This window comes from Sordaria macrospora, chromosome 2, assembly GCF_033870435.1.
Source record: "Sordaria macrospora chromosome 2, complete sequence".
Lineage (NCBI taxonomy): Eukaryota > Fungi > Ascomycota > Sordariomycetes > Sordariales > Sordariaceae > Sordaria > Sordaria macrospora.
The window spans coordinates 5470344-5494008 of record NC_089372.1 but is presented as its reverse complement, the minus strand read 5'-3'; the positions used below and the strand labels follow the sequence as shown (position 1 = coordinate 5494008).

Below are 23665 nucleotides of genomic sequence, written 5' to 3'. Positions count from 1 at the left end.
AGTCAATCACCAAGCCAGAAGAATCCTCACAACAACCATCATCATGTCGTCCGCTCAAACCCCCCTCAAAATCGGCTTCGTGCCCGAGCACTTCTCCACCCCCCTCCACTTCGCCCAAAAGCACTACGGCCTCTCCGCCGAACTGGTCCCCTTCCCCTCCGGCACGGGACACATGATCACCTCTCTGCGCTCCGGCGAGATCGACGTAGCCGTCGGCTTGACCGAAGGCTGGGTGGCCGGTCTGGGCAAGGACGCCTCCATCGACCCCAGCTTCGGCACCGACGGCGGCTACCGGCTCGTAGGCACCTACGTCGAAACGCCCCTGTGCTGGGCCATCTCGACGGGCGCCAACCGGCCAGAGATCCAGAGTGTCGACTCGCTCAAGGGCGGCAAGATCGGTGTTTCCAGAATCGGTTCCGGTTCCTACGTGATGGGTTACGTGCTGGCTGACCAGCGCGACTGGCTTATTCCGACGACGGCGGTAGGCATGGGTATCGAGACTGCCTCGCCCTTTTCGGACTTTGTGGTGCTGAACACGTTCAAGAACTTGCGGGATGCGGTGAACGATGGAAGGGCGGATTTCTTCATGTGGGAGCATTTCACGAGTAAGAAGTACTATGATAGCGGGGAGATCAGGCGCGTGGGGGAGATTTACACACCCTGGAGTAGCTGGAAGATTGTTGCGTCGACCAAGTTGTTCGATGACCAGAAGAAGCTGGATGAGCGCGTGGAGGAGGCTATGGACAAGATTAACGAGGGTATCAAGCACTTTGAGGAACACCAGGATGAGGCTGTCAAGTATATCAGCACGGAGCTGGATTACTCGGAGGAAGATGCCAGGGAGTGGCTGAAGACTGTCAAGTTCCCCAAGAAGGTGCAGGGCGTTGATAAGGAGGTTATTGACAAGACTGTGAATATCCTGAGGAAGGCGAGTGTGTTGATGGAGGGCAGGGGCATGAAGCCTGAGGAGATGATTGCCAAGACTAGGTAAAGGGGTGCATTTTTGATGGATGATGGATGATGAATGATTAGGACATGCATGGTAGACAAAATGCGTTGTTTTTCGTGGTATTCAATCTCGGGCTCATTGGTGGACTGCTGGTACGCGATGTCTTTTGACACTGGATCACTTTATGTGAGCCAACATCTCATTGTGATACATCAAACAACCATCAATCACAGGTTTAGTTGATGATGACCATACTCGTTGCGTTTCGAGGTATTCATTTTCGGGCTCAAATGAGGCGGGCGGCTGCTCCTCGCTGGCTGAGCATAGGATTACTTGATGTGGGAGGAACATTTTCTGATGAGTTGAAGCTCAAGTCAACCAAATGTGCTATACAATTCAGTTAAGCCCTCTTTCGCATATCATCGTTGTCTTTTTGTATTGTTGTCTTGTCGTTGTTGTGGTTTTGTCATCAATATCTCAGCTTGACCTCAAAAGCGGAACCGCTACCACGAGCTAGCTCCATATAGGCTCTTCCTTCTCAAACCAATATCAAGTAATGGGCTAATGGTCTAGTGGTATGATTTCTGTTTTGCAATGCCTTGTCTTACAATACAGACGGTCCCGCGTTCAATCCGCGGTTAGTCCAACTTTTTGCCCTTTTTTGCTTTGCTCTGTTTGTTCGTTGAAGTTCGGCGATGCTGGAGATATGCTCTCTTATTTTTGTTTCATCAGGGGATCCCAGGCTTTGATGGCGCAAACCCTGGAGGTTGGGATGAACTGCTGGCAAATCCCAGCTTGAAGACATGGTGTATCCAGAATCAATGGTTTTTGGCAACATCGCAAAAATCAATAAGCGAGTTAAACCAGTGAATGATGATGTTTCAGCCATTTCATGTCATATCTTCAGCATTCTAAACAGTTCATCTCCTGACCGGCATTCTGTTCGATAGGTGTGCGCTCAAGAAGCGCAGGGAACATTCACGTTAACATACACTAGCTAACTAACAATCCACATGCGTAGGATATCCAAACTGTTCTTTTCACACACAGTCGCGCTTCCTCGAAATAATCGGTCGTTTCTATCCAGTCGTATCATCTTTCCAATTGCGGGTGGTGCAGAAGCCGCGCAAGTACAAGCAACATGAACGGACTTGAAACCTCCCACTTAACAAAAACTCGACTGACACAATCAACCGCACCACCACATCCTCCATCTAATCCGGTACAAAACATCACGATTCAAAAAACAAAAAGGAATGTTCCATACCCGCTACACAGAATCACGTTGAAACAGGCAACGAGGACCAAAAAGGCAAAAGCAATGCGTCACCTACAGGATTCGAACCTGTGCTCCCGAGGGAACTGCCTAAACTTGCTTTCTTGCGAATAGCAGGGCAGCGCGTTAACCACTCCGCCAAAGTGACTGGTTGTGATTGTTGTTGTAAGTGGGTAATCGTAGAATTACCTATTTACTCCAACATAAAACGCACAATATAGGTGTTGTTCTCCAAGGCACTCTTCTCTCCTTTTGCGCTTACCGTCTGTCCACGCATTTCGGTTGAATTGTTACCATTGTTTTAGTTACTCGGGTCACTCCATCTTAATATCAGCTGCAGGCAGGTATCTCTGAGCTCTACCACTCTTGTTTGGTGGTGCTGAACACATCTGTTGTTGATGCGCGTCGTAACCTTGTTTACATGGCTACCAGGCAGACGCTTTGGATACTAAAGTAGAAGGCATAGTACAGCATTAAAATTGGGATACTTGGAATAGATATACGTTAAAAGCACTAGATGATGGGATAGATGCCGTGGACGCGTTAGCATGACTTAACTAGCGGACCTGGGACATGGAGTTTAGTCATCCTTTTTGGGGGGCTTCTCGTAAGGGGTATCTTCTTTTCTCCGTCTCGTTCTTTCTCTTCCCACTTGATGGTATATCTCCATACTCTCCTTGTCTCCTCATCTACCGTGCTCCATTCAAAACCCTCTCTCATTCCCCTCCTCCCTCCCTCAACCCCCCTTCCTATCTCCTTCACTACTGTAAAATATTCCCCCACTCATCAACCCCAACAACAACCACACTAACCCCTTTATTCTCCTTAAACACCTTCCACCCATTACCACCCCCATTACCACCCCCATTCCCTTTCCCACCACTCGCATCCCCCCCCTCCACGCCCTTTTTCCCCACACACCAACACCCCCCCCTCCCGGGCCCCTTTTCCCACGCATAATTCCACACGGCGCTCACATCTCCCCTCTTCAAGTAAAAGTTCATGGCATCACATACCGCAAAACATTCTTCGAGGGTCTGCGTGACGAAACCTGATGCTAGGTCTTGCTTGAGGGGGTTTTGGGATAGGTTGGTGTCGCAGAGGATTTTATATTTCTTTTTCGAAGAAGAGGAGGAGGATGAGGAGGAGGGCAAAAGGGGGGAGGCGAAGATGGTGTCATTGAAGGAGGGGCAGGTTAGATGGGGAATGCCTGCGACGGCGCTGTTGGTGTCGGTGTCGGTGTCGGGGTCGCTGTTGGTGGTGTCGGTGCTGGAAGCGGACGGCGCAGCTGCAGTAGACGAAGTAGATGTTTGGGAGTTGCCGTTGCTATTATCTGACGGCGACGTGCTAGTTGGTGAAGCAGGACAAGCTCCCCCTCCCCCTCCCCCTCCAGCTCCAGCACCCCCCAACCCCGTCCCCGAGTTTTTGGCACAACTCCCCTTCAACCCCATCCCCAACCCAGCTCCCAATCCCACTCCCAGACCTATTATTATCGCCAACAAGACGAGAAACACAAACATGGACCGTTTCAAGCCGCATACCCTTTGCCCATGCCCAAGCCCATGCCCATCACCATCCGCCGGTGATAACTTCAAAAGACCCTGACCTTGACCACCAGGCACCACAGGCGCAAACCCCTTATTCCTCACCCCGTTAACATCAACATATTCATGGGGGATATAATACGTCGAAAGCGGCTGGAGACCATCATGTTCGTGCGCGTTCGTCGGGGCTAGTTCGGGGGAATATGATTCTGGTACAGCGGGAAGAATGGCAAAGACGGAGACAGCATCGTAGAGAGCGAGAGACTGCGTGGTGGTCTGGGCAGAGACCATGGTCGCGGTCCTGGACCTTGGCTTCAAGTTGTCTTTGGCGAAATCATGGTTTCCTGCCGCTGAAGGGGAAGTTATCTCTGAAACGTTGTCTGATGTGAAAGCGGAGACGGCGGGAGTGGATGGGTCTGTTATTTGGTTGTTGCTGCTGCTGTTGGCGTATGGGCTGTTGGAGTTGCGGTAAATACCTGTACCGGCCATTGTTGATGTTGTTGTGAATGATCGGGCCATCACTCGGGGAGGGCGGGGAGGGAGGGAGGGAGGGGCCCGTGGAAGTCGAGGTTTCGATACGAAACTGCGAAAAGGAGGGACTGGAAGAAAAAGGAGGGAGAAAAGAAGAAACAGAGGATATCGATTGAGCTGGGGAGGCGAAGGGAACCGGAGTGCTATCCTCAAACTCGAAATCTCGTACCGCAACAATCAGGTAGCAGCGGATTAGTGGCTGAACATGGAAGGAGAATGACCAGTTGCAGATTCCCTTTTCACGATGTTTGACCACACAGAGGCGGACCGGGCCCCTGAATTTCTTGAATGAGGGGAGACGAACAAAGCGTTGCCGGTTCAGCATTTAGCCAGTGCCAAAGGGCATGGTCTGAGCCATAAGTACCGGCCTGCCCCATCCATAGAGGCACCCGATGCCTCAAGTCTCTGTCTTGTTGCTATCTGTGGAAGTGTCCGGTCAATCGTCATCAGGTAAGGGAGTCCCGCTGGCCCGCGAATACAACCAAGCCTCTCTGGGTACGAAACCAACCACTCCGAAGACCGTGTTTGATATCCAATACCAACATGAAAACCCAGTCCTTCCGGGTAAACATCCGGTCGATGTCCAGTTGCTCATAACGAGTGCGCCTGATCCCACGCTGACCATGGTATGACGGGCCATATGTTTCGAGTCCGTACCTACATCCCGAACTCTGCCGCTTGGTTCTGTATTGTATAAAGGAATGTTTGGCGCTTGCCATTGCAAGGATTGATTTGACCGCCGTGGCCTGTGAACAAATCAGATGCAAACAAACCATCCCGAGAGGAAAGAAAGGACCGGCTTCCGAAACAAACTCAAAGGAAATGAAAGAATGTAAAAGCGTAAAAAAAGAAGCATTGGCTTGGAAGGATCGAACCCAGTGCCACGCGGATGAGGCGTTCACGGGGTTCAACTACCCCTAACCTTCACTCGCCCTCCGGTCCTCATTCCCACAAAGTTCACATTGACCCTATCCCATAGAAAACATCATGAGCTCATACATCATATCCGGGCCTCGCTGTCATGGTCATGATTAAGATAGGTAGGTTGTAGGTAGTATCGAAAAAAGTCCTAGCCTGGCTTGCTATATCATCCAATCCGCGTGTTCCAAGCCAAGTCAAGTTCCCGTTATTTGTTGTACGTGTTGTTACAGTAGAAACCCCAGACGCCAGAATGATGCAAGCACTTTTGCTGCTGCTGCTGCTGCCCTAAAACAAAGAATTGAACGTGAAATCGATGAACGACGACGCATTAGAACTCATTAAAAGTCGACATCCCTTTTTTTGTCATTACCTTCCTTTACCTCCTCCCCCGTCCACCACCACCTCCCATCATCCCACTCATTTGTTTCATCATAGCATTCATATCCATCCCGCCCATACCACCACCCCCGCCGCCCATGCCACCAAGCATCTTCATCAACCCGCCCATATCTTGGTTACCGCCGCCCATGCTCTGTAGACGCTTCTGCATAGCAGCCAGTTGTTGCGCCTTGTTGCCACCTCCCATGGCGCTCTGGGCGCGCTGCATGTTCTTCATGTTACCGCCCATCTTCTTGGCCATACCGGCCATCATGCGCTGCTGGGTAAGCAGGTCCTCGACCTCCCTAACCGTTGTTCCGGATCCCTTAGCAACACGCGTCATACGCGTGGGTTGCTCGGTGAAGATCTTGCCGTCGCTGTCGAGCTCCTTGTCGGTCATGCTGTCGCAGATGTAGATCATGCGCTTGAGCTTGAGCGACCCTTCCTCGTCGTCCATATTCTGCATCATGCTGCTCATGCCGGGGATCATGCCGGCCATCTTGCTGAGGGGACCCATCTTCATGATGTTCTGCAGCTGGTCGCGCAAGTCACGAATGGTGAAGATGCCTTCGGTGATGTGCTTGATGGTGTCCTTCTGGTCGAGCTTGAGAGACTGAACGTGCTCGACGAGGCCGGCCATGTCGCCCATGCCGAGGAGCTTGCTGATGAAGTTGTTGGGTACGAAGCGCTCGAGGTCGAGCATGTGCTCACCGGTACCGATGAAGACGATGGGGGTGTGGGTGGCGGCGACGGCCGAGATGGCACCACCACCAGCGGCATGGCCGTCGGTCTTGGTAATAATAATGGCACCGAAGTCGGCAGCCTCCTTGAAGGCCTTTGCTTGGGCCTCGGCTTGTTGACCGATAGAAGCATCGAGCACCATGATGGTTTCGTCCGGCTTGACTGCCGTCTGAATGTCCATCATTTCCTGGAAGAGCGACTCTTCTTGCCTGTGACGACCCGACGTATCGACGATGATAATCTCGAACTTCTCCTTCTTGAACTTGTCCACACCATCGCGCGCCACCACTACGGGATCCGTCTCTGTCAAACTGCCGTAGTATGGGATCTTGGCCTTGGTCGCGTTCTGCTTGAGCTGGTCGAAGGCACCGGCACGGAAGGTATCGGCGCAGACAAGACCGACGCGGAAACCGCGCGACTGGTAGTGCCTGGCGAGCTTTGTACATGTTGTCGTCTTACCAGCACCCTGGAGACCGACAAACATGATGACGTTGGACTTGCCCTTCTTTGGCTTGAAGGGCTCGGCATGGGGATCGACGAGGCGGACGAGTTCATCGAATACGGCTTTCTGGATCAATCGTTTCTTGTTGACGGCCGGTGGTAGTTCTTTGAAGTTGACTGTGGACTTGATCGATTTGCGCAGTTGGCCGACGAGACGGACGTTGACATCGGCTTCGAGGAGGGCGGAGCAGATCTCCTTGAGCATGCCATCGAAGGCCTGGAGACAGAGACAACATGGTTAGCAAACTGGACAGGTTGACTGTTGGAGGGAGTTACGGTATCGACCGGAAGCTGGCAGGGGGGGGCTCACCTTCTCATCAAGATTGGGGGCGCGTGTTAGGTCGCTGACGGCCGCATTGATGCGACGACCTAGATCCTGCAACACCATGGCTGTTGATTATATGGCGGCTATGAAGCCGACTAGGGGGTATCGTTGAGTTGTTTCTAGGAAAAGGGTCGTTGTCGCCGTCGTTCAATTCGACTATGACGGTGCTCGTTTATTAGGGGAGGTCGTTTCTCCGGTTGCAGTTGTGGTTTGGTGGTTGTTGCTCGGTCAGTGATGCGCTTCGGTCATCGGTTGGTGGCCACTCGGTGCTCTTGGTGGATTGGAAACGGACACTTCCACATTGCAATTGCTTGGCACTCAAGGAAGCTCAGGACCGTCGCCGCGTGGACGGGCATCGGGGACGATTGGCGGGCGGAAATGGTGGGGCAGTTCGCCGCTGGAGCCAGCCTGACCCCACGGGCGGTGAACGGGGCTTGGCGTTCGTTGAGTTTATGGCCTTGGCGGTCCCTGGCAGCCTGTGGCAGCTCAAGACAGTTGCCCGTCAGCTGTGGCGTGTTATTTGTATAAGTGATAAGAGGCAATCCATCATTTAAATGGTCTAACATTTCGTTGGCTCTATTACGAGCATCATATTTGCTCCCACCCTGCATTTGGGCCTCAAAAGTTGCAAGCTACACGACACGGAAAGACAGACAGACGCTCAATTCATCGACTTGGCAAAACCCTCGAACCGGGAAACCCCATGAACACCTACCTCACTCTCACTCTCACAACTTCGCGGCGTCAAATTTGCAAATCTCCGGCTTTCTTGTCTTCTCTTGGCCCACATCACATTTGTTCTCTGCAGAAGTGTAAAAAAGCTTCTCTGGCATGGTGGCATAGAAGGAAAATGGTTGCAACGGGCTTCCTGCTGTGTGATTACTCTTTCTTCAGTTGTGTCTGACAATCAGTTTATGCTGCAGTGGTTTCTGCAGAACCGTGCTTCAGTTGGTTGCCAGGTTATCAACCGCCGAGCGCCGATTCGCTGCCGTGAGTGTGTACAACCACAATTTTGAATTCACTATAGGAGAGACGAACGGGAGAACGAACTTGAATGGAAACTGTTCGTTGGATGATAAACTGAACCCTTCTCGGCCTCCCTCTCTTCCCTCATTGTCGTGCAGTGTGTGAACTGAAACCTTTAATCAATGCCGATGATACATCTGATCAGGAGTTCGCGAACTTGCGGCCACCAGCATTATCGCTTTCGGGTCTCTGGCCTTGATTTTTTCTTCTTATTTTTCCAAGATACTCCCCAGTAGGTGTCAATAACTCCAACTTTTTAAACCAAATGTGTATGGGCAAAACACGAGGAGGAGCCCGAAAGTTCTTACTGTTGTGTTGTGTTGTGTCGTCGTCCCGTCGGGATCTCCGTTCCAAATCAACGCATCAACGCATCAACGGGCATGGGCATAGGCATGCAGTGACACTCATTTCAGTTGCTTTGCTGTCTGGTCTGTCTGGTCTGTCTGGTCTGTCGATTCTGCCGAATTCCTTCGAGGTCCCTTCGAGAATCGCTTTCATTCCTTCCAGTCCTTCCACCAGCCTTCCAGTCCTTCCACAGACCCCCTCACCTCACCTCAACAATTCGATTATAAGAGTTGGGCCGCGTTTACGCTATGGGCAACACATGATTTACACTGGCAATAGGCCTCGGTTTGCCCTCGGATTAAAGGGTTTGGTGGACAGTTAGGGCACTGCTCCTATTTTTGTATGCTAGATTCAACGATGTGGCACGTCTCATGCCCTACGGGAGGCGGAAGTAAGACTTAAAAAATAACAACAACAACAACAACAACAACAACAACCTTACCTCAACAACCTAACCCCTCCAACCCCTGTACTGTCAATCGGGATGGATAAGCGTCGTTCCAGTGTGTGCTTGCGTGCGCCTGTATGTCTGTATTTTTCTGTACGCAACATGGAAGCAGAATGTGGAATGAAATTCTAATAGAACTGCGTTTTAGGCTTTTAACCGAACCGACGGTGCATCCGACCATCCTCCATGATCCTACCCATCCACTCCATCCTTTCATCCAGGAAGCGGCACGGCGGCGTAGACGCGCAAGCAATCAACCATCGGTAACCACACGCGTGGTAAAATACTCGGCGCCCGTCTGACATTTGTTCATTAGTTAGTCGGACTGGCGGGCTGCTCATTAATGATAGTTGCAGCTACTTTATGTGACAGATGCGACAGAACACTGATGCCGCTGACCTATCCTTCCTCTCGGGTTTGAAAAGTATGGAAGGTAGGGAGTCAGGCTAGAAAACGCTTCGGGCCTAGCTTGGTTTAGTTGGCTGTATCCATCTGCAAGACGTAAGGCGCTACCTACTTTATTTATCCAGAGCCCCGGAAGACTTGCTGGAAGAATACCCGGTCGCCAGGGTTTTGTGAATGAAAGATTGTGCTCTGTGCTCTTGGGCCTTGCAAGGTGCTATGTAGCACAGGCGAAGACAGCTTTTCGTACGTGCCACGACCACGCAGATCCCTTGTCATGTTTCTTGTGTTTCTTGTGCGGCCTTTCCCATGTCTGGAGGTACTGTACCATGCCGATTTGTGAAATTCACGGATATAAGTGTGGTATTCGCCGCAACACAGGTATTACCTCCTAGTGGTTGGGATTTTTTTTCGACGGCCAGCAAGAACGGACAACAGCTTACGTGGAACACAGGTACTACTGGACCGACCATCCAAATGTTCTGCGAACCCACCATCGATCTTTGCTCGGTTCCGTACAGACACTCGATCACGATATCTGGCAATGATGTGATATCTGTTCCCCAGCATCTGTCAAGTATGTAACCTGCCGGTCATTCGGAGTAAAGATCTCGGTCCCAAGGATTGCTTTCCAAGACCGACAGCAACAAGACGGGAATGCTGGTCTTGAACACCTCGTTTCATGTGTTGCACCAAGGGCTGATTGCTGTGTGAGACGGGATGGTCCGAAACATCGTGAGCAAGCCTGGCGTCCCAACAAATCGAAATTGGGACGAGCTCTTTTGTGTTTTGTACGTGATCAGAGACAACAGCTAAGTAAGCTGTCTTGAAGGGTCTGAGTCAAAAGGTACTACCTTCAGCGCCCCACCAGTATGAAATATTTCAAAGGCAATCCATCGCTTCTCTGCCAAAATCAGTTCTCACTTGATCAGAAAAGGGTTCCTGCCCTCGAAGTTCTTTGCCCTTGCGCAACATGCCATATGCTACCGCCCGCCCGGATACGTCATGACCAAACCAAAGGGCAGAAGCAGAAGCACAATGCGGTCTCAGTTTGACGACAGCTGTTTGATGGGTTTGACAATCTGTTTCGGCAAACCGTCAAAACTCGATGCCGCACTCGCGGTCGTTATCCGCAACCCCGCCCTTGTTCATGCTGTCAAAAGACTCAAGAGAGATTCCCGGGTGTATGGGTGCCATGCTGTCATGCCAGGTTGACAGCAGCAGGAACAGAATGCGATGATACCGTATGTTTTCAACTTCGATGTGATGCGCCATCGACCCAACATGAGGCGGTTCGCAGATGCCTCGTGGCAAGAGTGCCGAGATATAGTCATGTGAACTTTGCTGCTCCGATCGTCAATGTTATGATCAGTCTGGGAATTGGGGAACTTGGGGGAATCTGGGGAAACCGGGCTTGGTAGCTTGAAAGAGAAAGACAATCCGGCGATGTTCTGATCACCAACACGTACGCCGCATGGCTGCATCCATCCTTTCATGCCATTCACTGACTGCCGGGTCCCGCTAAAAGACCGTCGACTCAGCGTGGCAAGGTACACATGCCGATGTGCAATGCAAACTCAAAGGGGTCTGCTCCGTTGGGGTATCGTGCCATGGTGAAGCTATCACGTTCTGTCTGATTCGAGTTCGGACGGGCGGACTGAGCTCGCTATCATGACTGGATTTCCTCGTAGGCCAAGCCTGTTGCAATGTAGTTGAGTAGCGGCTTGGATGAACAATACAGGTTAACTTGCCATAATGCTGACGTGGTTGATATCTTGGGGATATCTTGGAGGAATTGGCGGATAGAAAATCTCCAACAAGGCCACCTTTCTGTAAAAGGGGTCACCGCCGCCGAGGAGCAACGGTCAACGAAGCGCCGCCTACTGGTAGTACACGGTAAGTCTGAGGCCGTGGTGACATTGGTGACATCTTGGCGGGATGTGGGGGTTTTCAAGCTCTTGGCTTTCGCAGTTCCCAAGACTTTTTTGAAGTTCCCCTTTGTGGTGCAGTTGACAGCCCAAGGACGCCAAAGAAAGTCATCAATGTCATCCAAGTAATCCACGTAATCCAAGTGGGGAAGGGGGGGTGTAAGATCTTGTAAGACTTGCCTGTGAAAGCCAAAGGCGATCCCGGGGTTTCTTGACAGAAAGAGGAAAAGCTTCCGTTGGAGCGAAGCATGAACAAGAAGCTTGGCTGGTTTGGAGTTCAGTTGGAGAGTGAGTTGGGTCAGAATGCGGAGAGAGATGAAGGGTCGATGGATACCTGGTCACGGATTCATCTAGACGTGGCTAGGGCAGAGCTAGGGAAACAGATATCCACAACTGAAGCTGGAGTTGTTTCGACGTGAATGATGAGTGGAGGAACAAACGAGAGAGAGGTTCGGATGATGCCATGATCTGATCAGGCAGCATCGGTAGCATTGCTAGCTTCTCTGTTGGGTCTGGGGATAAGGTTTCGCTCGGAGCATCTCGAGACAATAATCTGGGGAAATGGAGTCGTCGATGGAGTCAAAGTGGAATGGAGTCGAGATGGAGAACAAGAAAGAGGAGAACGGATGTGACGGTCGAAGCTTGGCATGTTTAGGCCTTTGGTGAGAAGCTTGACTTTCCTGAAGGCCACGAATGCCTCAAGAAAAGCGTGCAGAAATGGAGAAGATTGGAGGAGAAGCGGAGCAAGATGGGCCAAGCAGGCGGGCAATTGGTCGAGCTTTTCCCTTTGAAGGAAAGAAGCATCGAAACTGGAGGCGTTGTGATTGCGCGATTGCCAGGGCGGTGGAGTTGAGAAGCGAAATGGCAAGGGGCATTGGGCGCAACGGGCGCAATTGGAGGCGGCGCCAGTGCGGGGATGGTGGTGATGGGCCTGAGGAAAGCTTGTTGGGGCTGGAGTGTCCACTGTGTCCACTGTAAAAGAGGAGAATCCGGGGCAGAGTCCACTGTTTCCACCATTGATGCAAATCCGGGGTAACTTTGACTGAACGTCGTCTCTTCTCTCCCTCTCGACTGTTGCATCTCCAACCTCTTCTCATTGTTCACATGATCGATGGAGGCTCTCGTAAGAATCCCGCTTGCTGTCTGTACAAGTTTCCACACACATACACATACAATCAGTTTGTGTTCTTTGGTGTGGCTTTCTGAATTGCCGACGCCTCCTCTCCCCATATTGAATAATACGCGATGATACCTAGTACACGGTGATCATTGTTGCTTGTAAGGACGTGTTTTACTCGTATCTTGAGAATGAATGGCAAGAACTATCACAATTCGGTGGGGTTGGGACAGATATCAACTGGATATCAAAGGAAAGAGGTACTTTATGCACCTGCCGTTCAAAACTGCGACCGCATTATCCGCTGCCGCTGCCGCTGCAAGTGCCACTTTGCAAAATCTCCAATTCACAGACAAGGCAGGTGCGTCCGCCCGCCGTGATCCGTGAAATGTCACACAAAATCAAAATATGGGTCTGAGCAACCTCGACCTTTCATTCCTTCCCTTCCTTCCTTTGACTGAGGACAAGAACCCAAAGTAAAAACTCTGGTGGGAAATGGCAAATGATGAAATTGTGACGGCGTAATTTCAAAACATTTGGGTCAACCACAGGTGCCCGAGATGTCTCCTCCCTCTTCTTTCCTTGCCGAGTCCTTCCCATCTTACAGCCCTGGCTTCTTCCCCTTGCCGGCTGACAGCAGCGGGCGGTCTGTATTTCCATTGGATCTTCAAACCTTGAGGTTTCAATCTCCCATTGTGCCCTCGACTCGCAGACCGCGCTCCATGGACACAATCCAACCACCATCGCACCATCGCAACAATCAATCTATCGCCGCCGGCCATCTGACTGCTTTGAGCGGCGCCTTCAGTTGCTTTCGTTCCAAGCAAAACCACTTGGCGGACAGTGACCTCTCCTTTTTCGTCGCTTTTCGTTCAGCTCATCCTTTGTGCGACAAAGTGGCGTCCTCCTACTTTACTAAATTCAGTATTGATCGTAGTCTCTTCTTGATGCCTGCCAGATGGTCAGTCGATATCGCTATACCCAACCCAAGCAGGGCCCCAGCCAGAAGTGTATAGCCAGGTCATGGATGTTGCCATTTCGGGAACATCAATTCAGCAAATTCCCTTGGCCCGGGGTACGATACAAAGTGCTAACTAGGCTCTATAGGCCCAGCACAAAGGAACAATATCGGCCTGGTCGGGTGCCTGAGTGCTGGCCTCGCTCTTACCTTGTCGTTTGCCTGCGATCTGGGAAATTTGGGAGCCTCAGTGATGGAAACCCGCCGGCGCCTGCATGCATTTCCCCAAAGATCCCAATAAACGCGTCCTTACATGCCTGTCTGACCCATGCTGACAATGCCTCGAGAGGCTTCAAACTGGCGCTTCCGTTTGCGCAAAAGAGCCATGCATTCACACGACCAGTTCACGACCACGACTACGACCACGACAACTACAACGACAACCTGCCTGCCGCTGCTTTCAAACTTTCACGACTGTCATGACTGCCGATCCCGCACCGGCAACCCTTTGTCTGCGCCGTCGGCGGACGCACGACCATGGTCAGATTCACGTACCCCCAAGCACCACTGGCACCCAGGTAGACACCACTATCGGACAATGTGCCCCTCCTTTAGTCTCACGAAAATCAAGCCTCAAGCTCGTTTCGACAAAGACGTACTGCATCATGCATTCCCATACACCTCCCATTTATCCTTCCGCCCGAAGCCTTCTTCCGGAACGCCGTTTGTGGTCGTCGCCACGTGCGGGGGAAGATTCCTCGAGATTTGGGCGTACTGGGCGTTCTGGGCACCGCGGGACATCGTGGGATTTCAGGCCCATTTCTGCCACTACCACTCTGCAGGGAGGGGGTCTGGGTGGGAGAAAGGGACAAGTTGACAGCAGGACACGTCCAGAGTTTTCCTCTTGCCTTCACCACGGCTTCGATCCCGCCCAATAGCATATCAGCCAAGACGGATGAAATATCAGATCCAGGTTGTTGGTGTGCCGCCGAGCCCAAGTTGCAAGTGGACGAGCCTGGTTGTGCCTCACCGAAAGGGTCCATATGCCGGTCGAGGAACTAGGGACAACGGCCGCGATGGCTGGAATGGGTGGTGGTGGATGGCTGCGGGAGGGTGTGGTCGAGATGCGGTCCAGCTGCAAGCAGAGGTGCACTCGAGGTTAGTCCGAGCGCAAGCCCAAGAATAAACGAGTTAGAACGAGTCTAACGAGCAAGACAAAGGCTCTTCGATGCTACTCGAGCCCTGCAGCCAAGCCGTCTTGGCGGCCGCGGCTGGATTAGGTTGGCGGGACCAGTCCAACCAAACGAGTCCCAAATTCCCTGCTTGTTGTCGTCGACCTTTCCGCCTTCCCCAGGTCAACAAGTTTCTTTTTCTTTTCCCCCAGGGAGGCCCAGCCAAACGTCGTACCGTACCCCCCCGGCCGGACTGTCCACCACTCAGAGGTCGTCTTACCTCATCCTTAAATGGCTGGATATTACCAACGATAATACTCCATACTGTTCGCTTCGTGGTGGAAAGATGGGCCATACCATCCGGATGGGGTCGGTGAGCCAAACAAAAGCGCAGCTGGCTTATCAAATATTCGGCCTCAACCAACGTCCCGCTTCTCACCCCCTTTTTTTTTTTTTTTTCACACTCTCAAAGTGATTACTTACCCGTTTTTGGCAAGCACACATGTTGGATAGTGTACGGAACCGCTTCCGGAACGCTGCCGACGACAGCTCTCGGCAAAACGGGCCTTGCTCACGAGTCGGTGTAAGTGACGGTAATCTGTACGCTGTTCTCGTCTGTTTTCTACGAGTTGCCAGAGTACGGTAACGCTTGTGTTTCCTCAGATCAGAGACATGCTCCGCCTGTTAGTCTCAGTGGACTGAGACCCCCCATGTTGACATGAAAGGGAGCCAGGGGGCCTGGGCCAAGCTACATGAAAACCATGGGGAAGCCATTTCGCAAGGATCATTCAGCATTCGCATACCCTACCTCACCGGTACTTAGTAATGTCTTGTCCACGCTTGCTTACCATGTACATGTACTGCTTAGTGTAGCACCCCCTAGCCACGACATGGTGTTCTGCTGTACCCCCCTTCAACCACTTACAAGGTACCCTCGTACCCTTGTTCTTATTTTCCATGTGCCTGGTTGTCCGGGCCTGCGGATGAAAGACTTCCAACCTTAAGTTTGTCTTCCCCGACTATAAGGACCGGAGCATCCTCATCATGACTCCTTTCCTTGTGTGTTCTCTCTCTTTTCTCCAGGGAATTGGCGGTCCGTTCCATTCACTCATACGCCCGACACCTTCATCCCATCCCAGCCATCCTTCAACTTCAACACCTTATCTGCACTTCATAGGTTGAGCGAACCACATCACAGTTGCCACCATGGCTGCCGAGCACGACGCACCCGTGCGGGACGTCCCGACGACTGAGAGCTCCAGCGTCAATAACGAGAAGGCTGCCCTTCCCGAGTACACTGAACACGTTGCTCTGGAAAGTGCCGGCTGGGACGAGAAGCGAACCCAGAAGCTCATTCGCAAAATCGATACCAGACTCCTCCCCTTCCTCGCCCTGCTATACCTTCTATCCTTCCTCGACCGTACGAATATCGGCAATGCCAAGCTCGAGCTCCTTACGCAGGACTTGAAGCTCACCGGCCTCAAGTACAACAATGCGCTTGGCATCTTCTTCCCCTTCTACGTCCTTGCTGAGGTCCCCTCCAACATGGCCATGAAGCGCTTCCGCCCCTCCATCTGGATCCCATCCATCATGATTGCCTGGGGTATTTGCTGCACCCTTATGGGCATTGTCAAGGATTACCATGGCCTGATGGCAGTGCGTTCTTGCTTGGGTCTTGCCGAGGGCGGTCTCTTCCCTGGTATTACCTACTAGTACGTATCTTCTTTTTGTTTGCCGATCAAGTACAGTTGCTAACGGTATTCAAGCATCACAATGTGGTACAGGCGTCACGAGTGCGGTTTCCGCATGGCCATTTTCTTCTCCGCTGCTACCGCCGCCGGTGCTTTCGGTGGTCTTCTGGCTCGTGGTATCCTGGAGATGAAGGGTGTTGGTGGCTACAATGGATGGCGCTGGCTCTTCATCTTGGAGGGTATCTTGACTTTCATCGTTGGTACGTTGCCTGTCTTGCTTTCTTACGTGGTTTGTTTTCTGACCATTTCCTTTCAGCCGTCATCGCCTACTTCGCCATGTACGACTACCCTCAAACCGCCAAGTTTCTCAAGCCTGCGGAGCGTGAGGAGATCGCCAACCGTCTCAAGCTCGATCGTTCTTCCCTTGCCGATGAGTTCGACATCAAGTACTTCAAGGCTGCCCTCAAGGACTGGAAGATCTGGGTCCATATGTTCATCACCATTGGCGTTTACACTGGCTTGTACTCGTACTCGCTTTTCGTGCCCACCATCATCAACAGCATCGGCACCTTCACCCCCGAGCAGAGTCAGCTTTTGACTGTCCCGCCATATGTGGTGGCCTGCCTTTTCTGTATTGGCGCCGGTTGGTTTGCCGATAGGCTCAAGCAGCGTGGTCTCTTCATGTTGTTCTTCATGGGCATGGCGTACGTATCTCCCCATTTCCACCTTTGTAACACTTTACTAACGACGGAGCAGTATCGTTGGCTTGATTATGTTGATGGCTACCAGGAACCCCGGTGTCCGCTACGCCGGCTGCTTCTTCCTCGCTTCGGGTATCTACCCCAACGTTCCCCAGGGTGTCGCATGGAACGGCAACAACATTGGCGGCTCTCTCAAGCGTGGTGTCGGTATTGCCATGCACGTGGGTTTCGGCAACTTGGGTGGTGTCGCCTCCTCCTACCTTTTCCTCAGCAAGCAGTCTCCCCACTACTACCAGGGCTTTGGCACCCTTCTCGGCTGCCAGGTCATGGCTTTCTGCCTGTCCCTCTTCATGACTATCTACCTCAGGCGCGAGAACGCTCGCCGTGACCGCGAGTACAAGCCCCCAAGCGAGTACACCGAGGAGGAGAGGATTGCTGAGCGCGAGAAGGGCGACAACGCCACCTTCTTCCGCTACACTGTATAGAGGTGTTCACGTTGCGCGCGCGTGCTTTACCGTTTACGACTTTGGGTTTTGTCATGATGGAAGTACATATGATATGGGACTGAACATACGGTATATGTTCATTGACGACTCGGTTGTTTTATGACATTGGGGGTCGTCTGTATCATGCCTTGTACATGTTTATTACTTATACCTTACGGATTAATATGGGGCGGTGGCACTTGAGAGGGTTATGTCATGATTGTTATGGATGGGATACCAAAGATCTTCTGTTGGATAGATCAAAACTACTTTTTTTTTTGGCTATGTACCACAATTATACCCACGTACCATACCGCGCGTTCTACTTGTATTCGTTATTTGTGAGGAAACACTCCTCCCAAAGGAACGGATAGGGGTCCAAAGAAAGTTTGAGGGGCTCCAGAGCTATACCCAGGACATCAGACGATTGATATCCGCAATGTACCTCTACTTTGTCAAGGTTAGTGCTCTGGGCACGTTTGAAGCCTTGATTTACGTCACCCTTCAACCGCAGGGCGCTCGTGCAGTAGCTTGGCGGTGGTTGAAGCATGCTGAAAGTCAAGGACTTTCCTGGTTTCAATGGCGGTGATCCACGATTACAAGCCACAGACTGGTTAAGGTAACCTTATCTATCAACGATCAAACAGCAGGGTAAGAAAGAGAATCTGCGGATGAATGATAGATAGGCTACGACGGCCAAGACATCACAGCACTTGTCTCGGCCATTCTGCTGATTATTTCTGAGCTAAGAACGAGGCGAAGCTGATGCCAAGTCATATGTTGTTTTATCAGATGGTTTGCTAATCTGGAGATTTGTGGTCGGGGCGCAGGAAGGTTTATAAGGCACTGCTCGCGGTCTCTGGCGAGGGGCGCTGATGGCATGCTGTTCATCAGATGGTCGGCGATGTGGAGAGATGTGTGGTCGGAGCAAACTGTTTCTGCGGGGTGCTGCTCGCGGTCTTCGGCGACGGACGGAAAAAAAAGGGATCACTTCGCAGTACTAACAAATCACCTTCACAGCCCGACCTCCCTGAAAGAGGGGGATGCTCAAAATTTCATGTTTTACAGTGATCTAATGGGTTTTTGACAACGCAATACAAATTTCTTGAACCCCCAAAGCGCGTTCTTGACATTATTGGCCTTGACTGATTTAATCTTCGCTGGTTGAAGTCTCGGTCGGGTTGCTACAATCGTTGTTTGCTGGTCAATGCGAGCTTCTAATACTCACCAGGAAAATCCCAGCAGGAATTTTGGAGAGAAACTCACATCGCGTGTAGGAACAAAAGCATCGGTAGACCACCTGTCCGTTCCCGGTGCCAAGGACTTGGAATAGCATCCAGTCGGGATTGAGGTGTTCGTGCGCGACATCCATCCAGTGCGACAGTGTGGCAGTCGTTACCGACCCAAGTCACCCACTAATGTTGTGTACTTGCAGGTAGATTTAGGGGCCAGATTCCTTTCCTGGACTTCTGCCCTTACAAACATTTCAAATCAGCAAATCCATCAACGCTTCGTCGCGCATGTCTCGAAAGTCGAAGTTCAGTAAGTCCAAACCCAATCCGCTACTTACCCGCGTTGACTTTTTGGGTATTATAAGTTTATAATTCCCAGCTTACTATCGTTGGAAGCCCGCATGGCTCAGTGGTAGAGCGCATCACTAGTAATGATGAGGTCGTCAGTTCGATTCTGGCTGTGGGCAAGCTTTTTTTACCCTTTTTGCTCCTTTTTGTCTCTATTTTGTACTATACATTCCTTTTCTATCTTGACCAGTTACTACACTGGATATTTTTGCTCACGATAGATATCACGAGTTTTCCGGTGTTGTGGATGTCAAACAGACTTTTTACCATGCGTTGAATGCCCTGATTCTGCAGTGCGCACACACAGCACGAGACATGCAGGCACGGCACGGGCTTGCAACAAATAAAACCCCGAAAATGCAGGTGTCGGTCGGCACCCGTTGCGGGCCGTGGAGGCAGGCAAGGCAGGCACGACTGGGCATGAATGATTGCTTTGCTTTATCGTGCAGTGCGTGCAGTGTCGGAAATTCGGGTGCGGGGAGGAAAAAGCGTCTTGGGGTTTCTGAAGGTGTGCGCAACGCCGATTGAGGGGTTGGCCACGACCTGAATGAAGACTGCCGGTTACAACTCGAAAGGAACTGTCAACCGCCTCTGCTGATGCGGCGACATTTGCTCACCTTGCAATCCGTCCGTCCAATGTGATCAATCTGGCCGCCGTCAAGACTCGCTGCCACGCAACACCAACGAAACGAACCCTCGATTCGGACGCATGAGACATAGCCTTGCTCACCGAGCACTCCCGGGGGGTGCCTTTCCTGACTGTCGATATTCGCGACATCCTCGACCTAAGTTTAGGACCGAAGCTGCCCTCAATCCAGTCGTCCGTGATGCAGTCGACGAAGCTCAACTACAAGACAAGACGCCTATGGCGTACCGGAGATGGGCTCCATTTGACCTGATAATATGCTGCTGCTTGCGGTCTATTATTTCCTTTGGAGCCAACCGCAATCGACACCACCAACACATCAACCAACACGTCGGTTAGCGATCCCCCATTGCTGATGTGAGCAGCGGGGCTGCATCAATCCGAGCTCGCCCTGGAGCTGTCCATGTTCTGCATCGTTTGTCAAGCCAAACCACTAGATCCAACTGGAGATTGAGGCTGTTGGCCATTGATTCGACTGCCATGGCCTGATCGGCCGCTCAGCGGCCAATATATATGCGGATGTCCACAGCGTAGGAGATACCTAGTTGCTAATACCCATAGACAAGGCCGAGACGTATTTCAGTTCCTGCTTAACCCTTTGCTTACACCGTTGTTTCCTGCTAAATCAACGACACGGCAGAACATTGAGGTTCCGCCTGGGCAGTCACCACATCCGGACACTACTTTGGCTTTGCTCGACCTCCTTACCCAACCTGCCTACTTGGCGCCGGTCGTGTTGATCCTCGGATTCATCGTCCACCACCTGTTCCTGAAGCCGTCCAACCTCCCGAAACTCCCGATCATCAGCGCAAGGGACGATGACTGGTTTTCCCTCTACCAAGCCCGTTGGCGAACCCTACGAGACTACGAAAAGGCCCTCCGAGAGACGGAACGGAAACACAAGAACGAGACAGTCATACTACCCTTCGTCGGCTCCAATGTGGTATTGCTGCCCCGGTCAGAGACACAGTTTGTCGTCGACCAACCTGAAAATGTCCTCAGCATGCACGCCCACACCGCCGACAACCTGGAACTTGATTACACCACTCCCAAGCCAGACGTTGCTAATAACGCTATACATCACGTTCTCATCTTGAACAATCTTACAAAACAGATCGGTAATCTTATTCCCAGCGTGGTGGAAGAGGTAGTGTGGGCTTTTGACAAACACTGGGGCAGTGGCACCGAGTATAAGGAAGTATGTGTTTACGAAACTGCTCAGCGCATCGTCGGTCCGGCTACCAACTGCGCGCTTGTCGGAAAACCGCTTTGTCGGAATCTGGAATCCCTTGATACCGCCATGGCATACGCCCAAGCTGTCCCTCTGACAGCGACGATTCTCAGATTCGTTTGGGAACCGATACGTCCGCTTGTGGGCTTTTCCGCAACCATCTCAATCCATCGTTATGCGCGCAAGATGGAGAAGTTGATGCGCCCCGAGATCCAGTGACGACTTGCAGCCGATGAGGCGCGCCAGCAGGATCCGGAGGCTCACAAGGTCACGGACGAACCGAACGACTTCCTCCAGTGGACAATCAGACAAGCCAAACAAATGGGCGATCCCTACCTCTGGTCACCAACCACTCTTACTGTCCGTATCATGATCCTTAACTTTGCGGCCTTGCACACCACTTCCTTCGCCATCACCCACGCACTCCTCGATCTGGTCGCCTCAAAGCAAGAGTACATCGATGAGCTCCGCGATGAAGTTGAGTCTGTCCTCGCGGAGCACAACGGCGAGTGGAACAAGCGCGCCTTAGCCCAGATGGTCAAAATTGACAGTGTTCTGCGCGAGTCACAGCGGATGAACTCGCCCATGAGCGTAGGGCTAACGCGCAACGTAACGGCGAAAGAAGGAATCACAACTCCCTCGGGCGTCAAGATTCCGTACGCAGCCACGGTGTGCGTCCCGGGGTTTACAGTGATGCACGACGACGAGGTGTAACAAGACGCGGAGACGTTCAAGCCGTTCAGATTTGCGGATCAAAGGAGGGCCGATAGCGTGGAATGTGTCGAGCGGGCGAACAAGGCCTTCCCAACGACCAGTAACGAGTATCTCGCCTTTGGTCATGGGAGGAATGCGTGTCCCGGGCGGTTCTTTGCGGCGAGTGAGCTGAAGCTCATATTGGCGTATGCATTGTTCAACTATGATATTAAGGTTACGCCGGGAAGGAGGCCGAAGAATAAGTGGATTGGGCAGAACAGGATTCCGCCTTTTGAGGCGACTATTAGGATCAAGAGGAGGGAGGTTGGGAAGGTATTTGGGCCAAGTTGGCGATGCCGAGTAAGTGGTGGATGAGTAAGAACTATCGTTGACAGCTCATCGTTGATGAGATCCAAATTGTCATTCATCTGTTTGCCGTATCGGTCTCGCGGATGTGCTTATGCGGCGTACGATTTGCGAAGCAGACTGCCGTGCTGAGAGGTCTTTCAGCTGCGGGAAACCCCTGGATAATATTGATGAGCGACCCAGACTTTTTGTTGTTCGTACATCGCACCATTGAAGATCCTATGTGTGGTCAGCCACTCATAGTATGGCGTGGCACTGAGCGGCTGCATGATGCCAGCTTTATTTGCTTTCGTAAGTGTGGGGAGAAGGACAGGACGGCATCATGGATACTACTCTGTTGTTTACTTCGGACTGTCGCGAGCTGACATATTGGGATCGAGACCGAGCTGTCGTTTGTGATGTTCTTTTTTTGCGACTATAAAGACACTTGATCAACCTCCTGACATCGAGGCACTTAGTCGACATAAGTAACCCGTCTTGTTTCTCAACGGCACTCAAAAGCTTCATCCAGGGCCAACATCAATATGAAATCATTCCTCCTCTCCCTCCTTTCGGCATCTCTTCTGTTCCTACCTCAAGGAGTCTTCGGAGCTGCAGAGGCACTGGCACCTGCACCAGTCAAGGATAAATACCCCAAGCCTCCCAAGCTGGAGTTCCTCTACACCGTCAACATTACCGGTGGAGAAACTTACAATGTCGGTAACGGGCCAAATGGACTTCGACTTGTTGTGCCTATTTTGAACGGAACATTTGCTGGCCCTAGGCTTAAGGGTTTGTTTTGTTTTTATTGCCTTTCTTTGCCTCTACCTTTTCCCCTTTCGCAGTCCTCTCTCGATCTCTATGATTCTCCTTCTACCTCTCCTTCTACCTCCTTTCCACCTTTTTCTCTACTTCCACTTCCACATCTCACCGTCCCCATATCTCATCCCATCCCTTATCCCTCCTCTTCCCCCTTTCTTCTCCCATGCTCCTTCTTCTTGTCCCAGCAAGAAAGACAAACATATGATACCGACTAAATCTTTACAACCCAAAAGGAACCGTCGTCCCAGCAGGCGGCGACTGGGCCCTCTTCCGCAAAGACAACACCCTCGTCGCTGACGTGCGCCAGACCTTCAAGACCGTCGACGGCGCTTACATCCAGGTTTTCGAAACGGGCGTCACACAACCCGATAATAGCTCGTATGTGAGGTTGACGTTCGAGACGGGGTATGAGAAGTATACGTGGTTGAATTCGGTTGTTGCTGTGGGGATTTTGAGGTTGGTGGAAGGAGGAGGAGGCTCGGGGGGGTTGAGGATTGATACTTGGTTGGTGAGTCTATTAACCACGGGAGTACCGTATCACGGGATCGATGATGAGGAGCGATGAAGAGGGAGGAATGATGCTAACATGGTCTATGATAGATGGCGCCGAATTAAGTTAGATGGAGGCAGTGTCAAGTCCAGCAGATCCGTCCTGTTGTGAGGGGGAAGAGATATATGGAACTTCAGGAGAACTGTCATGGAAGATGAAGGGAATAGGTACCCTATAACGACTGGAAGGAATCATGAATCATGTATACGGGTACAGCTCACACATAGGTACCTCCAACGACTCAAGTTCACCCAATTAACACATATCAGGATCACCGAGTCCAATACAGCATAATACTTGGGAATATGTTTATGGTAGGTGTAACTAATGATGAAGTGAAGATTTAAGGCACTGGATAC

The 23665-nt window shown here is 51.6% G+C and overlaps 7 protein-coding genes and 3 non-coding genes across 10 annotated transcripts; 7 read left to right on the top strand and 3 right to left on the bottom strand.

The window, feature by feature from the left end:
* Positions 1 to 43: 43 nt before the first annotated feature.
* On the top strand, positions 44 to 991 carry SMAC4_12905 (uncharacterized protein; the record flags this gene model as incomplete). Its single annotated transcript, XM_066091148.1, has 1 exon — positions 44 to 991. One exon carries the CDS (start codon positions 44 to 46, stop codon positions 989 to 991), a length of 948 nt encoding a protein of 315 aa, XP_065946280.1.
* A 516-nt stretch (positions 992 to 1507) lies between these two features.
* Positions 1508 to 1595, top strand: SMAC4_13326. Its single transcript is given in 2 exon segments — positions 1508 to 1543; positions 1560 to 1595. It is a non-coding gene; the product is annotated as a tRNA-Ala (tRNA).
* Positions 1596 to 2273: 678 nt separating this feature from the next.
* On the bottom strand, positions 2274 to 2373 carry SMAC4_13325. Its single transcript is given in 2 exon segments — positions 2274 to 2317; positions 2337 to 2373. It is a non-coding gene; the product is annotated as a tRNA-Ser (tRNA).
* Positions 2374 to 2986: 613 nt separating this feature from the next.
* On the bottom strand, positions 2987 to 4258 carry SMAC4_05071 (uncharacterized protein; the record flags this gene model as incomplete). Its single annotated transcript, XM_003346765.2, has 1 exon — positions 2987 to 4258. The coding sequence occupies one exon, from the start codon at positions 4256 to 4258 to the stop codon at positions 2987 to 2989; it is 1272 nt and encodes a 423-aa protein (XP_003346813.2).
* A 1042-nt stretch (positions 4259 to 5300) lies between these two features.
* On the bottom strand, positions 5301 to 7606 carry SMAC4_05070 (uncharacterized protein). Its single transcript, XM_003346764.2, has 2 exons — positions 7152 to 7606; positions 5301 to 7058 (listed from the first exon to the last, which is right to left on the bottom strand). The coding sequence occupies exons 1-2, from the start codon at positions 7227 to 7229 to the stop codon at positions 5598 to 5600; spliced, it is 1539 nt and encodes a 512-aa protein (XP_003346812.1). The 5' UTR covers positions 7230 to 7606; the 3' UTR covers positions 5301 to 5597.
* A 6263-nt stretch (positions 7607 to 13869) lies between these two features.
* Positions 13870 to 14328, top strand: SMAC4_13324 (uncharacterized protein; the record flags this gene model as incomplete). The annotated part of the gene is made up of 1 exon (XM_066091374.1): positions 13870 to 14328. The coding sequence occupies one exon, from the start codon at positions 13870 to 13872 to the stop codon at positions 14326 to 14328; it is 459 nt and encodes a 152-aa protein (XP_065946279.1).
* A 1400-nt stretch (positions 14329 to 15728) lies between these two features.
* SMAC4_12747 (uncharacterized protein) lies at positions 15729 to 18209 on the top strand. The gene is made up of 4 exons (XM_066091082.1): positions 15729 to 16274; positions 16329 to 16513; positions 16570 to 16957; positions 17010 to 18209. Exons 1-4 carry the CDS (start codon positions 15769 to 15771, stop codon positions 17437 to 17439), a joined length of 1509 nt encoding a protein of 502 aa, XP_065946278.1. The 5' UTR covers positions 15729 to 15768; the 3' UTR covers positions 17440 to 18209.
* Positions 18210 to 19066: 857 nt separating this feature from the next.
* Positions 19067 to 19138, top strand: SMAC4_13323. The gene has a single exon. It is a non-coding gene; the product is annotated as a tRNA-Thr (tRNA).
* Positions 19139 to 20668: 1530 nt separating this feature from the next.
* SMAC4_05069 (uncharacterized protein) lies at positions 20669 to 21610 on the top strand (the record flags this gene model as incomplete). Its single annotated transcript, XM_003346763.1, has 2 exons — positions 20669 to 21029; positions 21126 to 21610. The coding sequence occupies 2 exons, from the start codon at positions 20669 to 20671 to the stop codon at positions 21608 to 21610; spliced, it is 846 nt and encodes a 281-aa protein (XP_003346811.1).
* Positions 21611 to 22479: 869 nt separating this feature from the next.
* On the top strand, positions 22480 to 23613 carry SMAC4_05068 (uncharacterized protein; the record flags this gene model as incomplete). The annotated part of the gene is made up of 2 exons (XM_066090223.1): positions 22480 to 22726; positions 22990 to 23613. 2 exons carry the CDS (start codon positions 22480 to 22482, stop codon positions 23319 to 23321), a joined length of 579 nt encoding a protein of 192 aa, XP_065946277.1. The 3' UTR covers positions 23322 to 23613.
* Between the last annotated feature and the right edge of the window lie 52 nt (positions 23614 to 23665).